The following is a 12,968-nucleotide window of genomic DNA, read 5'->3' as shown; positions in this document are numbered from 1 at the left end:
CTCAAGGCATGCATGGTTTGTCGGTTGCATTTTATCTCGTTCAGATATTTGAATTTCAAATTCTTTTTTCCCATTAGGAAGACATCCACATATATGCCTAAATTCTTATTTTAGAAAATCTCAAACCAAATAAAAGTATAGTTGAATCTTGGTTAACATGTGTTCTAATCAAGCAGTCCACAGTCCAGGTTTGAGTTTTCAACCAGGATTGTAATATCAGTATCTATTTTTCCAGCTTCTTTTCTCAGTCCCCTAACCAAACTCATTGTTTTTCCAGGGAGGTTGTGGAATACATGGTCCAACACTTCAAACCTCAGATCTTTGGAGACCGGAAGCCAGTATATGATGGCAAGAAGAACATCTACACCGTCACTGCCCTGCCGATTGGGAATGAGAGGGTAAGAGGGCAGTGTTCCGTTGGGTGGGTGGATAGTTTCTGTATTCATTTTTTGTCTAAAACTAGAACTATTTTCAAAGGAGGAGTTGTGTGAAGGCATCTTCTTAGCCTTCTGTTATATGGCAGTGATGCCCTATTCTTTGAAACTGATCTTCTGCATCATTGGACTCTGAGCTGTTTATAATGTTTTGAATATTTTAATGGAGCAGATCAGTGTCCCTATATCTGTGTTTGTGTTGATATATCTTGAGCGTGAAATGTGCCATTGAGCTATTGTGGTTTCCATGCGTGTTGAGAACGAATGAATTCTATCTAATTAACAAAGCTTTTGGTTAAATGTTTTGTGGTAATGGCTATCTGTGTTCACAAATACAATTCTGAATGGATAATAAGTAGGCCCACCTTGGTGCGGCTTGGGACACAGCATGCCTGTGAAAGTGGGAAAACATGGGAGGACTTAGGGATTTGTTGTCGAAGGCTTTCATGACTGGAATCACTGGGTTGCTGTGAGTTTTCCGGGCTGTATGGCCATGTTCCAGAAGCATTCTCTCCTGACTTTTCGCCCACATCTATGGCAGGGATCCTCAGAGGTTGTGAGGTCTGTTGGAAACTAGGCAAGTGGGGTTTATATATTTGTGGAATGTCCAGGGTGGGAGAAAGAACTATTGTATGATTGAGGCAAGTGTGAATGTTGCAATTGGCCAGCTTGATTTCCACTTGCAGCTTCAAAGCCTGGCTGCTTTGTTGGGAGGTGTTAGCTGGCCCTGATTGTTTCCTGCCTGAAATTTCCCTGTCCTGATTTTAGAGGTTTTTTTAAAAAAAATACCGATAGCCAGATTTTGTTCAGACTTCCCTCAAACAGACAAGATTTCCTTCCTCCACCCTAGACACTCTACAGATATATAAGACTCGCCTAGTTTCTAACAGACCTCACAACCTGACTTAGGGATTCTTAGAGAGACCATATTAATCAAATTAGTAAATAATAAGATCCTTAAAAGTTAACCAAATATGGAGAGCTGACTGTATACATACATATAGTTGAGGCCAACTCATCTAGCCGCTTTCTGTTCTTCTTTCCCTTCTCTGTTGTAGGTTGACTTTGAGGTGACAATTCCAGGTGAAGGCAAAGACAGGATATTTAAGGTTTCTATCAAGTGGATGGCCATCGTGAGCTGGAGAATGCTTCATGAGGCCTTGGTGAGCGGACAGATCCCCGTTCCTCTGGAATCTGTCCAGGCCCTTGACGTTGCCATGAGGCACCTAGCATCCATGAGGTGAGAGTATTTCTCAGTTGAGTATTGTGATGGATTGATTGTTTATTTGAAAGGAGTGGTCCCAAAAGAAATATCTGGAAAACAGCTCTGGGCTATTTTGGATGTACAGTAGAGTCTCACTTATCCAAGACTCACTTATCCAACATTCTGGATTATCCAAGGCATTTTTGTAGTCAATGTTTTCAATATATCATGATATTTTGGTGCTAAGTTAGTAAATACAGTAATTACAACATAACATTACTGCGTATTGAACTACTTTTTCTGTCAAATTTGTTGTATAACATGATGTTTTGGTGCTTAATTTGTAAAATCATAACCTAATTTGATGTTTAATAGGCCTTTCCTTAATCCCTCCTTATTATCCAAGATATTCGCTTATCCAAGGTTCTGCCGGCCTGTTTAGCTTGGATAAGTGAGACTCTACTGTACTTCAGATCTGTTTACTTAGAAACTTTGAAAGTTGGAATTGTAGGTTGAGCAAGTGGTCTGTCAATAGCTGTTCTTAACAAAATTTCATTTTCCAGAATTCTTAAAGCGGAAGGTAGAAGAAGTGGAAGCTCTCCATATAAGCTCCAAATATGATGAAAGATATATATGTGTTTTAAATAATATACAGATAAGAATAAACCGGACCTCTCATGCCAGAAATGAAATCGATAGGAGGAGGGCTGAGGTTTAGGGAAACTCTAGTGCGCTTTGTGCCTTAATCTAGGTTTTTACATGGCAAACATTTGCTCTCCTTTATGGGTGTGACTTGGACCAATGCTTCTAATGGTCTTTGCCTCCCTTAGGTACACCCCAGTGGGCCGTTCCTTCTTCTCTCCCCCGGAAGGATACTATCACCCACTGGGAGGAGGTCGGGAGGTCTGGTTTGGCTTCCACCAGTCTGTCAGGCCTGCTATGTGGAAGATGATGCTCAACATCGATGGTAACCTAATGCATCATATACGCTACGCCCACCTCTTTGTTTTTTGTTTTTGTTTTTAATCAAATAAAATGTGCTGGAAACAAACTGATGAGTTTGAAGCCGTTATAAACTGGCGTGCATCTACACTGTAGAATTTATGCAGTTTGACATTGCTTACTTGTATATATGTGTGTGTGTGTGTGTGTGCGCGTATGTGTGTGTATGTGTATATATATATATATATATATATATATATATATATATATATATAATTGTATATACTGTATATACTCGAGTTTAAGCCTAGTTTTGCAGCCCTTTTTTAGGACTGAAAAAAAAAAACCTCGGCTTATACTCGGGTGAGGGTCCTGGTGGGCCTAGTTACCTTGTTACCTAGATAAATGCAGGAACTGTTGACATCATGTATATATTATTATTGGTTTTTGTTACTGTATTTTGATGTTTCGTATTTTGTTATTGTTTTGTATCTGATTTTGCTGTAAGCCGCCCGAGTCCCCTTTCGGGGGAGATGGAGGCGGGATATAAATAAACTTATTATTATTATTATTATTATTATTATTATTATTATTATTATTATTTATCATGGCTGCTCCCTTGACTGACTTGAACTTTGTATCTTCTCTTACCCCACAACAGTGTCAGCAACAGCCTTTTATAAGGCCCAACCTGTCATAGAGTTCATGTGTGAAGTCCTCGATATCCGGAACATTGACGAACAGCCAAAGCCCCTGACTGACTCTCAGAGAGTTCGCTTCACCAAGGAGATCAAAGGTAAGACAGGGGGAAATAAGGAGCTGCTAATCCTTACTGGAGGAGCCTAGGCAAGTCACGCAGTTGCAGCCTAGAGCAGTGGTTCTCAACCTGTGGGATCCCCAGGTGTTTTGGCCTACAAGTCCCAGAAATCCCAGCCAGTTTACCAGTTTATATATTTAAAACAACAAACATCCTATTAATCTGCTAGTATGAAAAAAGACCTGCTCACAACTACACAAAGAACGTATCAACACCAAAAGTAAAACACATCAATATACAGACATACATACTTAACATATATACTAAAACAAACTAACAAAAATAAAAGACTAGTCTACAGACCTCTTAGTTGCTGTTTTTTAAAACTACAAGTCTACTCCCTTTAAGAAATATTATATAGTCACACTTCTACAATTAATAACATACTACTAGCTCGTAATTAATTTGTTCACCGCAGTTGAACAGTCTTAATCCAAAACCCGTCTTCAGTCTAAGCCTCTTTGACAGAACGGAGTGGAATAAAGAAGTACAGGAATAAGAGAGAAAGAGGAAAGAGAGAACCTGTATGTGAAAAAGACAAAAAGGGAGTATATATTAGGCAACCTGTGAGCTTCAGATGTTCTCATATAATCTTAATCTCTTTTTTGTCACAAATTCTGATGGCAATCTGAATAAACATCATGAGTTTGTGTAGTTTACAAACTACACAGTGTAGAATTAAGTCTCTTTTTCTCTCTTTCTCCCCCACTAGGTTTGAAAGTGGAAGTGACTCACTGTGGGCAGATGAAGAGGAAATACCGTGTGTGTAACGTTACCCGGCGGCCAGCTAGCCACCAAACGTAAGCCAGGGGTAGAATAAGGGGAGAGTAGTATGGGGGCTTAGAGGGGGGCGGGGCGGTTCTGATGGCATGGAACCAAAAGCTCTATATCATTGCTGTGATCATTAAGAATTTGGACAAGGAAATAGGTCAGGGGCACCATTGTTAATTTGCTCACAAAGGAGAGTGTGGGAGCTGCGTGCTGTTCCCTCTATAATTTCCATGTTGTTTACACATGTGCATTTCTTTGGAACCACTGTATTTTGATTATATTGTAATCACTTTAAACACATAAGCTGCCTTGAGTCTCAGTCTTGGACAAAAATGGGATATAATTAAAGAGGATGGTAATCATCATGGATGATCTAAGACCATCATTACTAAATATATGTTAAATAATATCTCCTTTGATGTGGGCACTTCAAAGTTTTCCAGAAAACCTATTTCTTTGCCCAGTGCAGTGACTCACATTGGTGCGTGACTGGCATCTAATTCTGAAGAAATGATTGCATGCTTCAGTTGTGTTCAGTGTTGAACAGGACAGAGCTGCCTGCTTTGAGCAGAGAAGGGGTGCAATTGACAGCATTAAGAGTCAGCCTTCCATGTTTGCTGTGATTAGGAGTGCAAGACCCCCCATTAAAGTGAAAAAAGGTGAATTAAAAATTTCTATTTTTTAGTGTGAGATGGCATCTTCCCTGGAAGTTGACTGTAGAGTTGCCCTGGAAGACCTAGAAATTCTTAGAGGGAACTTTTCAATTAAATCTATGAATACTAACATATGCAAAATAATAATAATTTGTAAATATTACTGTATTGCCAAAGGCTTTCATGGCCGGAATCACTGGGTTGCTGTGGGCAAAACGTTAGGAGATAATGCTTCTGGAACAGGGCCATACAGCCCGGGAAACTCACAGCAACCCAGTAAATATTATTGGTTTGTGTAGTCACCTAGTTGGAGCACTCGCCGTTCAGAAATAAGTGGCAATGGCTCTTTCCTCTAAGCCCCTTAAACCGCTGCATTTCTGTTTGCGTAGGTTCCCCCTGCAGTTGGAGAGCGGCCAGACGGTGGAGTGCACGGTTGCACAATACTTCAAGCAGAAATACAACCTCCAGCTGAAGTACCCCCATTTGCCATGTCTGCAAGTCGGTCAAGAACAGAAACACACATATCTGCCTCTGGAGGTGAAAGCTTGTCTTCTGGAATGGGATACGTGATGGTGTAAACCTTGGGACTGTATTGCTTCAGTTATTTAACTCACCTGAGTCCTTATTGATGCTAACATACTTCACTCATTCTTTCTCTGTCTCTTTGCTAACTACTGTATGTAGTTCTTCAGTTCTGAGATGCACTTTTTCTCTTTATAATATCTAAAAATTGCAGTTGTATCTTACGTATTTTGTTTTTGGTGGTTGCACTAAAAGTAGGGTGTGTCTTATAACTGATGCCTTCTTAAAATTGATGAAATACAGTAGTAATAATAATAATAACAACTAGTACTTTATTTTTCTATCCCACCTCCATCTCCCCTCGGGGACTCGGGCGGTTTACACAGGGCCAAGCCCAAAAATAAGTAAAAAGCAAAGTAAAATACATTTAAATCAGCAAATTCAACAGATAAAACACATTAAAAGCAAATAATACAATATAATAACAGTGAAAACCAGGTTAAAACATAGGATAATAACACAGAAGACCCACCCTTTTCTTTCTCTGCGCATGTGGATAGCATGAACACTAACCACAAATGGGTGGTATTCATCTTAAGCTGGCTGCAGGGCATGCTACAGATTGGAAAATAGATGCTTCCTTACATCTATTTAGATCATGCTGGCTGGAGATTCTGGGAGATGAATGTAGTCTTTTGTATTCCCAAGATCCTTGTCTCGCTCATTATTATCTATTCAGATTTGAAGTGACTTTCTTTGATAAGGGGCCAGTCAGAGGTGTTTCAAAATATGCAAGGCTGTTGCTTTTCCAGTGAGCTCCAGTCTTTACTGATACTGAAGCCTAGCTGTCTACTGGGCTATTTAAACACCTGGTGAAATTGGATAGCGATAGCATAGTTTTACGAAGGAATGTCCCAACTTCATTCATAGGGCCTACTGGAAGTTGACTCCCTTCAAAAACGTTCTCTTCATACTTGTTTCTGGGTGAAGTAGATTTTTGCCCATGGCATACATTTGACTGGACCTTTCTTTGCATCACAGTGCCATTGAGGCACCCTGTATTGGGACAAAGGGCCTGAGAATGAGTTCAAAGAAAACTATACCAATGTTTGGATCTCTGTCCGTTCTGCCAGGTATGTAACATCGTGGCCGGCCAGCGGTGCATCAAAAAGTTGACTGACAATCAGACTTCCACCATGATCAAAGCAACAGCGAGGTCCGCTCCAGACAGGCAGGAGGAAATCAGCCGGCTGGTAGGTGCCCCTTCTCCCTTCGCTTTGCTGGGAAGGAAGCAGGGTTGGGATTTGAGTTGATAATTTATGTCCTGTAATTTCAAGTAATATTTTAAGTTGAAGAGGTGAGAAGCAGATACTGGGAAACCACCGTTGCTTAGTGGCTGAACTATGAAAAGTTAAAGTTTAATTCCCCCCTCTCCTTAAGTAAGCCTGCAGTCCTTGCATTTCTGGATGTGTGAAAGGTATGATAGGTGAGAAAATGGAAAAAGATAGGATTACAAATACCATATTTCTCTCTCTCACACACACATGTTCCTATCACTGAAAACCTAGGATTGTAGAGTGGACGTGTGATATCAGCATATGTATTAGATGCTTGACATGAATCCATCAAAATCCTCTTGGGGAATTAGTGAAGAAGTGATATGATCTCTCTATTATGTAGGCTGATATTTCTGCCATTTATTGGCAAAACTTATTATTGGCATCCTCAAATACTGTTCCACAGACCAAGGGGGCAAACTTGCTGGGGATCCTGGTCTGTTTGGGGGAATGTAGCTCTCTTTCTCTTACAGATGAAGAATGCCAGTTATAACCTGGACCCGTACATACAGGAGTTTGGCATTAAAGTGAAGGATGATATGACGGAGGTGACGGGACGTGTCTTGCCAGCTCCAATCTTACAGTACGGAGGCCGGGTGAGCAATACAGAGATTCTTGACCACTGTTCAAGTTATCAACTGGTAATATGGAGCTATTTAGAGTAATGATACTTACCTTAGAAACCAGTGAGTTGGGAATATGACACTACTCATCAGAATCTGTAAGAGAATTTGGTTTCCAGTTGAAAACAGGAAGGAAAATAAGGTTGCAAATGGTCCGGTTTCTATAAACCTTTTATCACTTTATAGAATATGGGAAGCCTACTTATTTTGCTGTTGTGAAGATATTTTTTAATACTGTAGACCCGTACTAGAGGACCTGACAATGCTCTGAGAAGTGTTCTGTCTAGCCTCTCGAGCACAATTCTGGGGTCAGTTTCCAGATAACTTTTGGCAGAAGTTGCTGCATTTGATGTGGCATGAGAAATTAAATTAAGCATTCAATGTTGAATGCCAGATTATTGACTGGCCCAACTTTTATGGATGCTGTGGACGGCTTAAAAAGACTAATGAAACCTTAACTCTCACTAGAACTCTCACCAATGACTGAACTGAAACCCGAATACTTTGGACATATAAGAAGACATAACTCTCTAGAAAAGACAGTAATGCTAGGTAGGATAGAAGGCAGGAGGAAAGGGGGAAGACCATATTCCAAGGAAGCCATAGCAGCCCTGAGTTTGCACTCAGTACGACTTGGAGACTCCTCATTCATGAGCTGCCAGAAGTCAAAGTCATTTTGATGGTAGTTAAGTCTTCTCAAATGATTATCTTTATGTGAATAGAACCTCATAATGGCTTTGGAGTGTGGCCTGAGGTGTAGCTTATTTTGGAATGAAATGTCTTGCTTTCCCCACAGAACCGTGCCATCGCCACACCCAACCAGGGGGTCTGGGACATGAGAGGGAAGCAGTTTTACAACGGCATTGAGATCAAAGTATGGGCCATCGCTTGCTTTGCCCCTCAGAAGCAGTGCAGGGAAGAAGTCCTGAAGTAAGTGAGGGCTTTGCTATGAGACATGAGGCTTGACACAGTCTTTGGCTCTGCTTGATAAGGAAGGGCAGCAATCAAGTGCTCATGTTTTACAGGATTTGTAATGGCTTTTACTCAAATACAAGGGAAGCTCTTCTGAATTCGTTGCTTTTTAAATCTTCCCTTGTTGCAGAAACTTCACAGACCAATTGCGTAAGATATCCAAGGATGCAGGGATGCCAATCCAGGGTCAGCCCTGCTTCTGCAAATATGCACAAGGCGCAGACAGCGTGGAGCCCATGTTCCGGCACCTTAAGAACACTTACTCAGGACTCCAGCTCATCATTGTCATCCTGCCAGGGAAAACACCGGTGTATGGTAAGTTGACAGAAAGATGCTGGGAGAAAAGGTCGTCATCATCCGTGATGATGATGATGATGAGCTGTCTATTGACATGTAAAGCTTACTCAACAGACTAACCCCCATTTCTTAATTTTCGTCTTTTTTAATCCTATTTTAGGACAAAATTGATACGCAGCATCTTTAGTGTTAGTCAACATTCCATGAAAAAATGTAATTAGAAATCTCATACAATCAGGCAGCAGTCATGAGAACAATAGCACAGCAGCAAAGTGCCAAAACATTTCTCACAGACATCACAAACTATTTAGAGCACTTTAAAAGATTTTCAAAGCCTGGTTGCCTAAATGCAAACAGTAATCAAAGATGTGGTGGACAGATAGCCGCTCCTTCTGCTCATTTGCACCTTTAAATTTCGTTTGCACCTTTAAATTGGCCCTAGAGTTCTCAGCCCAACTAGGGACTGCTGCCTTTTATCCCTGTATCTCAAAGGAAATTCCTTCCAAATCCCAGTCTTTCTGTGAGTCATTCTAAGGCGCTTAAAAACATCCTGTTGTTCCATCTCCAGCCGAGGTGAAGCGAGTGGGAGACACGCTCCTTGGGATGGCCACTCAGTGCGTGCAAGTGAAGAACGTGGTGAAGACGTCGCCGCAGACCCTGTCCAACCTCTGCCTCAAGATCAACGTCAAGCTGGGAGGGATCAACAACATCTTGGTGCCCCACCAACGGTATGTGTGCTGGTGGAAAAGAATGACAGGGGCATCCTTTGTATCCCTTTGGTGCTATCTTTCAAGCAGACTGCAAAGGTTGTAGTGGCTAATGTTATGTCCCTGAGGCTTCTGGAAATTGCACAGACCACCCAAAATGCAGAGGTTCACTTGCGGTTTTGAAACAGTGGTGTTCTTTGGGTGTTAAACCTATTATAGGGGGTGGGGAGGAACGTGAAGACTGTTTAGCTTAAACAAGAGAAGACAAGACCCAGGACCTCATTTTGTAGCAATGTTGGCCTGTTAGCCTTTGCACGGAGATAACATTTCTCCCCCAAAACTCAGACAGACTTTTTGGGTGGTACCTTATATCTTCTATTCTGTCTTTTCCTCAGTTCTGCAGTCTTTCAACAGCCAGTTATATTTCTGGGGGCTGATGTAACTCATCCGCCGGCAGGAGATGGAAAGAAGCCCTCGATAACAGCCGTAAGTTTTACTTCTCAAGTGTTGTTGTTGTGGTGGTGGTCTTGTGAAAGATGGAGGCAGGGTTAGTCCAAAATCCAAAAAAATAAAGACTAGAAAAAATCTCAAACTTTTCTGGTTGTAGGCATTTCAGAGAAGGAATACTCAACATGTATAATAATTCTGAAAAAAGTTAGTTTGGGGGATGCTTCCACCTCCAGGCTTGTTCTGGGATTCTTGGAAGTTGTGGCCCCAAAAAAGCAAGTGTTCCCATATGGATTTATATTTTTGAAAAGTGTCCCAACACTGTGACTGGGATGTATTTCTCATAGTTGGTTTTTGTTTGCTGTTGCTCCCCCCCCCCCTCCCAATTTGGTTGCTCTTTTCCTCGCTACCCATCGCTGTGCCTTGTCTCGTCTCACCACACCACTAGTCCTTGGCCCACAGCTGTCATCTCCTTTGTCTTGGGGAATAAAAAGAGTATCCAGGAAGGATCTGCACAGCAGCTGTTCTTGTGGAGTTTGCCCTAGTTTCCGATGCTTTTTTGTCTCCTGCAATTATAATGGTCATGGCCTGAGCATCAGCAAGAGCAGCAGTGCCCCAAGGGGCCAGAGGCTGTCTCTAAAGTAAGAAGCAATGTTGCTCTGAGCCAGTTTTACTCCTCACCAGTTGACAGCTTTCCATTTCTGTCACCATTGGTCCCCCAAGCATGACAAAAGTGACGGGAGCCTAAAGTAAAAGAAAAGAGAACAAAAGTTATCTCCTTTCCCCTTGGGAAGGTTGGTGAGTCAACGCTTCTGCTCTTTATTGGTTGCAGGTGGTGGGAAGCATGGACGCCCACCCGAGCCGTTACTGCGCGACGGTGCGGGTCCAGCGCCCCCGGCAAGAGATCATCGAGGACCTTTCGTACATGGTCAGGGAACTCCTCATCCAGTTCTACAAGTCCACCCGCTTCAAGCCCACCCGCATCATCTTCTACCGCGACGGAGTGCCAGAAGGACAGCTCCCTCAGGTGAGGACCCCGACTTCCTAAGAGCAACTGGCAGGATGCTATGGGCAGCCCAGAAAGGGAATATCATGTTGCTGTTAGCTGCATTTATACCGACCTTTCTCCCACCTTACAAAAGATTAAAATAGAATTCCAATCCAATTTCCTTGTTTTGGGGGAGCCCTGGAGGAGGGCCTTATGGTGCCAGCCCCCCATGGTTTTCCCTCCACTAAGTGAACCTTCTACAAGGCCATTTAAAGGCTGCACTGAAAGTTGTCCTTACTCATTTCATTTATTTATTTGACATTTTATTTGTAACTCAGTTTCAAAAAGGCTCCCAGAATAGGATGATACTGAGATACCCCAGGGCTTCAGGAAAATAGTTGGAGCGATACAGACATGGCATTGGGAAGGAGGAGGAGGAGGAGGAAAGCGTACTCATATAGAGCAAATGAGAGTATCCTGGATCGAGCTAAACTTGCACTGTATCTGTTCTCTTTCTCAGTACAGAAATTGATTAGATATTGCTTCCTCATGGCTGCTTTTTCCTTCTAGATCCTTCACTATGAGCTTCTGGCCATCCGCGATGCCTGCATCAAACTGGAGAAGGACTACCAGCCAGGCATCACCTACATCGTTGTACAGAAGCGTCATCACACCCGCCTTTTCTGTGCTGACAAGAACGAAAGGGTGAGGCTCAAAGATGGGGGACTGTATTTTGGTGTCTCTCCTGCATATAGGCAGCTCGATGTTCTTGTCCTGATTACTAAAATGGGTTCTCTTCGTAACCTATAAAGCTATGATTGAAGGGGGGGGGGGGGTCAATACAAACAGCATTTAAAGTTTCTCCTGCCCCTGCAATGTGTGCATTGTGTATAAAAGAGCCTAGAGCTATACCTTTGTTTCTGCTTTGCAGCTATATTGCACATACATAGAAACAGAATATATTTCAATTGCAGAATTAATGCAGTTTGATACCAACTTCCATGACTCAATGCTATGAAATCCTGGGTTTTGTGTTAATAGTAATTGTGTTGATGGCTTATTGTGGTTTTATGCATGTTTTTGTTTAAAATTTAGGGTCAAGCCGTGTTGACGACACAAATAGCACTTAGAAGTCATGGTTGGGGGACATATGGGCATCATGAATAGGCCCCCATTGCTATTCTCAAATATGCAGATTTGTTAAAATAGATGGGCTAATTCCAGAAAACCTTGTGCTCATGAAACTTCAGTGCTGAATTTGTAAATGTTCTTTGTGAAGCGGCTTGCTTTGAGATGCTCTAAATATAGCTTTATGGGGGAAAAACAGACCGAAGCTGCACCTTATCCAGCGTTCTAGGAAATTGCTTTCCCTGCAATCCTTTCCCTTCTTCTCTTTATAACAAACTCTGCAGATTGGCAAAAGTGGGAACATCCCTGCAGGAACAACTGTGGACACAAACATCACTCATCCCTTTGAGTTTGATTTCTACCTGTGCAGTCACGCTGGCATTCAGGTACCGTGTTTCGAATAGCTTTTCATGCTTTCTGTATGTCCTGGATAGCTCTTCCAGGAGAACAACATCTTGCCGAAACCATCACCGCCATATACTCGCTAATTCTTTTTCCTCTTCTCACCAGGGTACGAGCAGACCATCTCATTACTACGTTCTGTGGGACGACAACCGGTTTACAGCAGATGAGCTCCAAATCCTCACCTACCAGCTTTGCCACACATACGTCCGCTGCACCCGCTCCGTCTCTATCCCAGCACCAGCATATTATGCCCGCTTGGTGGCCTTTCGGGCACGATATCACCTTGTAGACAAAGAGCATGACAGGTGAGCCGCTGGTTGATAATCACGCAATAATGTTTGTCTAGTCCTGTGAACTTTTCCTCCACTGCCTGCTTTTTTTGCAGTCACTTTGTGGTGTATACCTAGTTGGGGAAGGTACCTGTGAGTTGGTGGGTCAGAAAAAATAACCTCCCCAGTAGATCTCAAAACACGCTCAGCTTGGTAAGGGAGAATATGATCCCTCACACAAGCCTGATCTGAGCTGTAAAGGAATTTATAGGTCAAAACCAGGGTATGGTAAAACATTTTAGAGATTAATTGAAAAGGCTTATTTTCTCATTCCAAAACATTTAATATAATACAGTTATCTTGTTATACACAATACAGATTTGTCCATTCCATGCTGCTGCTAAATCTAGTTTCCTCCATTACAAATCATTGTTGTAATATATTTTCTAATT

At 42.1% G+C, this 12,968-nt stretch overlaps 1 protein-coding gene across 3 annotated transcripts in view; it reads left to right on the top strand.

The window, feature by feature from the left end:
• LOC100556413 (protein argonaute-1) overlaps positions 1–12,968 on the top strand; it is a 34,499-nt gene that overhangs the window by 15,520 nt on the left and 6,011 nt on the right. For all 3 annotated transcript variants that reach the window (XM_062962293.1, XM_062962292.1, XM_008120670.3), the window contains 16 exons: positions 278–398; positions 1,493–1,674; positions 2,469–2,605; positions 3,242–3,376; positions 4,110–4,197; positions 5,211–5,358; positions 6,477–6,596; positions 7,154–7,276; positions 8,100–8,233; positions 8,406–8,590; positions 9,141–9,300; positions 9,675–9,765; positions 10,559–10,753; positions 11,285–11,419; positions 12,127–12,228; positions 12,353–12,552. In XM_062962293.1, the coding sequence (XP_062818363.1) occupies positions 278–398; positions 1,493–1,674; positions 2,469–2,605; positions 3,242–3,376; positions 4,110–4,197; positions 5,211–5,358; positions 6,477–6,596; positions 7,154–7,276; positions 8,100–8,233; positions 8,406–8,590; positions 9,141–9,300; positions 9,675–9,765; positions 10,559–10,753; positions 11,285–11,419; positions 12,127–12,228; positions 12,353–12,552 (2,256 nt within the window). The remainder of the gene's footprint in view (positions 1–277; positions 399–1,492; positions 1,675–2,468; positions 2,606–3,241; positions 3,377–4,109; positions 4,198–5,210; positions 5,359–6,476; positions 6,597–7,153; positions 7,277–8,099; positions 8,234–8,405; positions 8,591–9,140; positions 9,301–9,674; positions 9,766–10,558; positions 10,754–11,284; positions 11,420–12,126; positions 12,229–12,352; positions 12,553–12,968) is intronic.

Source organism: Anolis carolinensis, unplaced genomic scaffold, assembly GCF_035594765.1.
Source record: "Anolis carolinensis isolate JA03-04 unplaced genomic scaffold, rAnoCar3.1.pri scaffold_10, whole genome shotgun sequence".
NCBI classification, from domain to species: Eukaryota; Metazoa; Chordata; class Lepidosauria; order Squamata; family Dactyloidae; genus Anolis; species Anolis carolinensis.
Note: the sequence above shows the minus strand (reverse complement) of the source record. Positions and strands in the feature narration are given on the sequence as shown.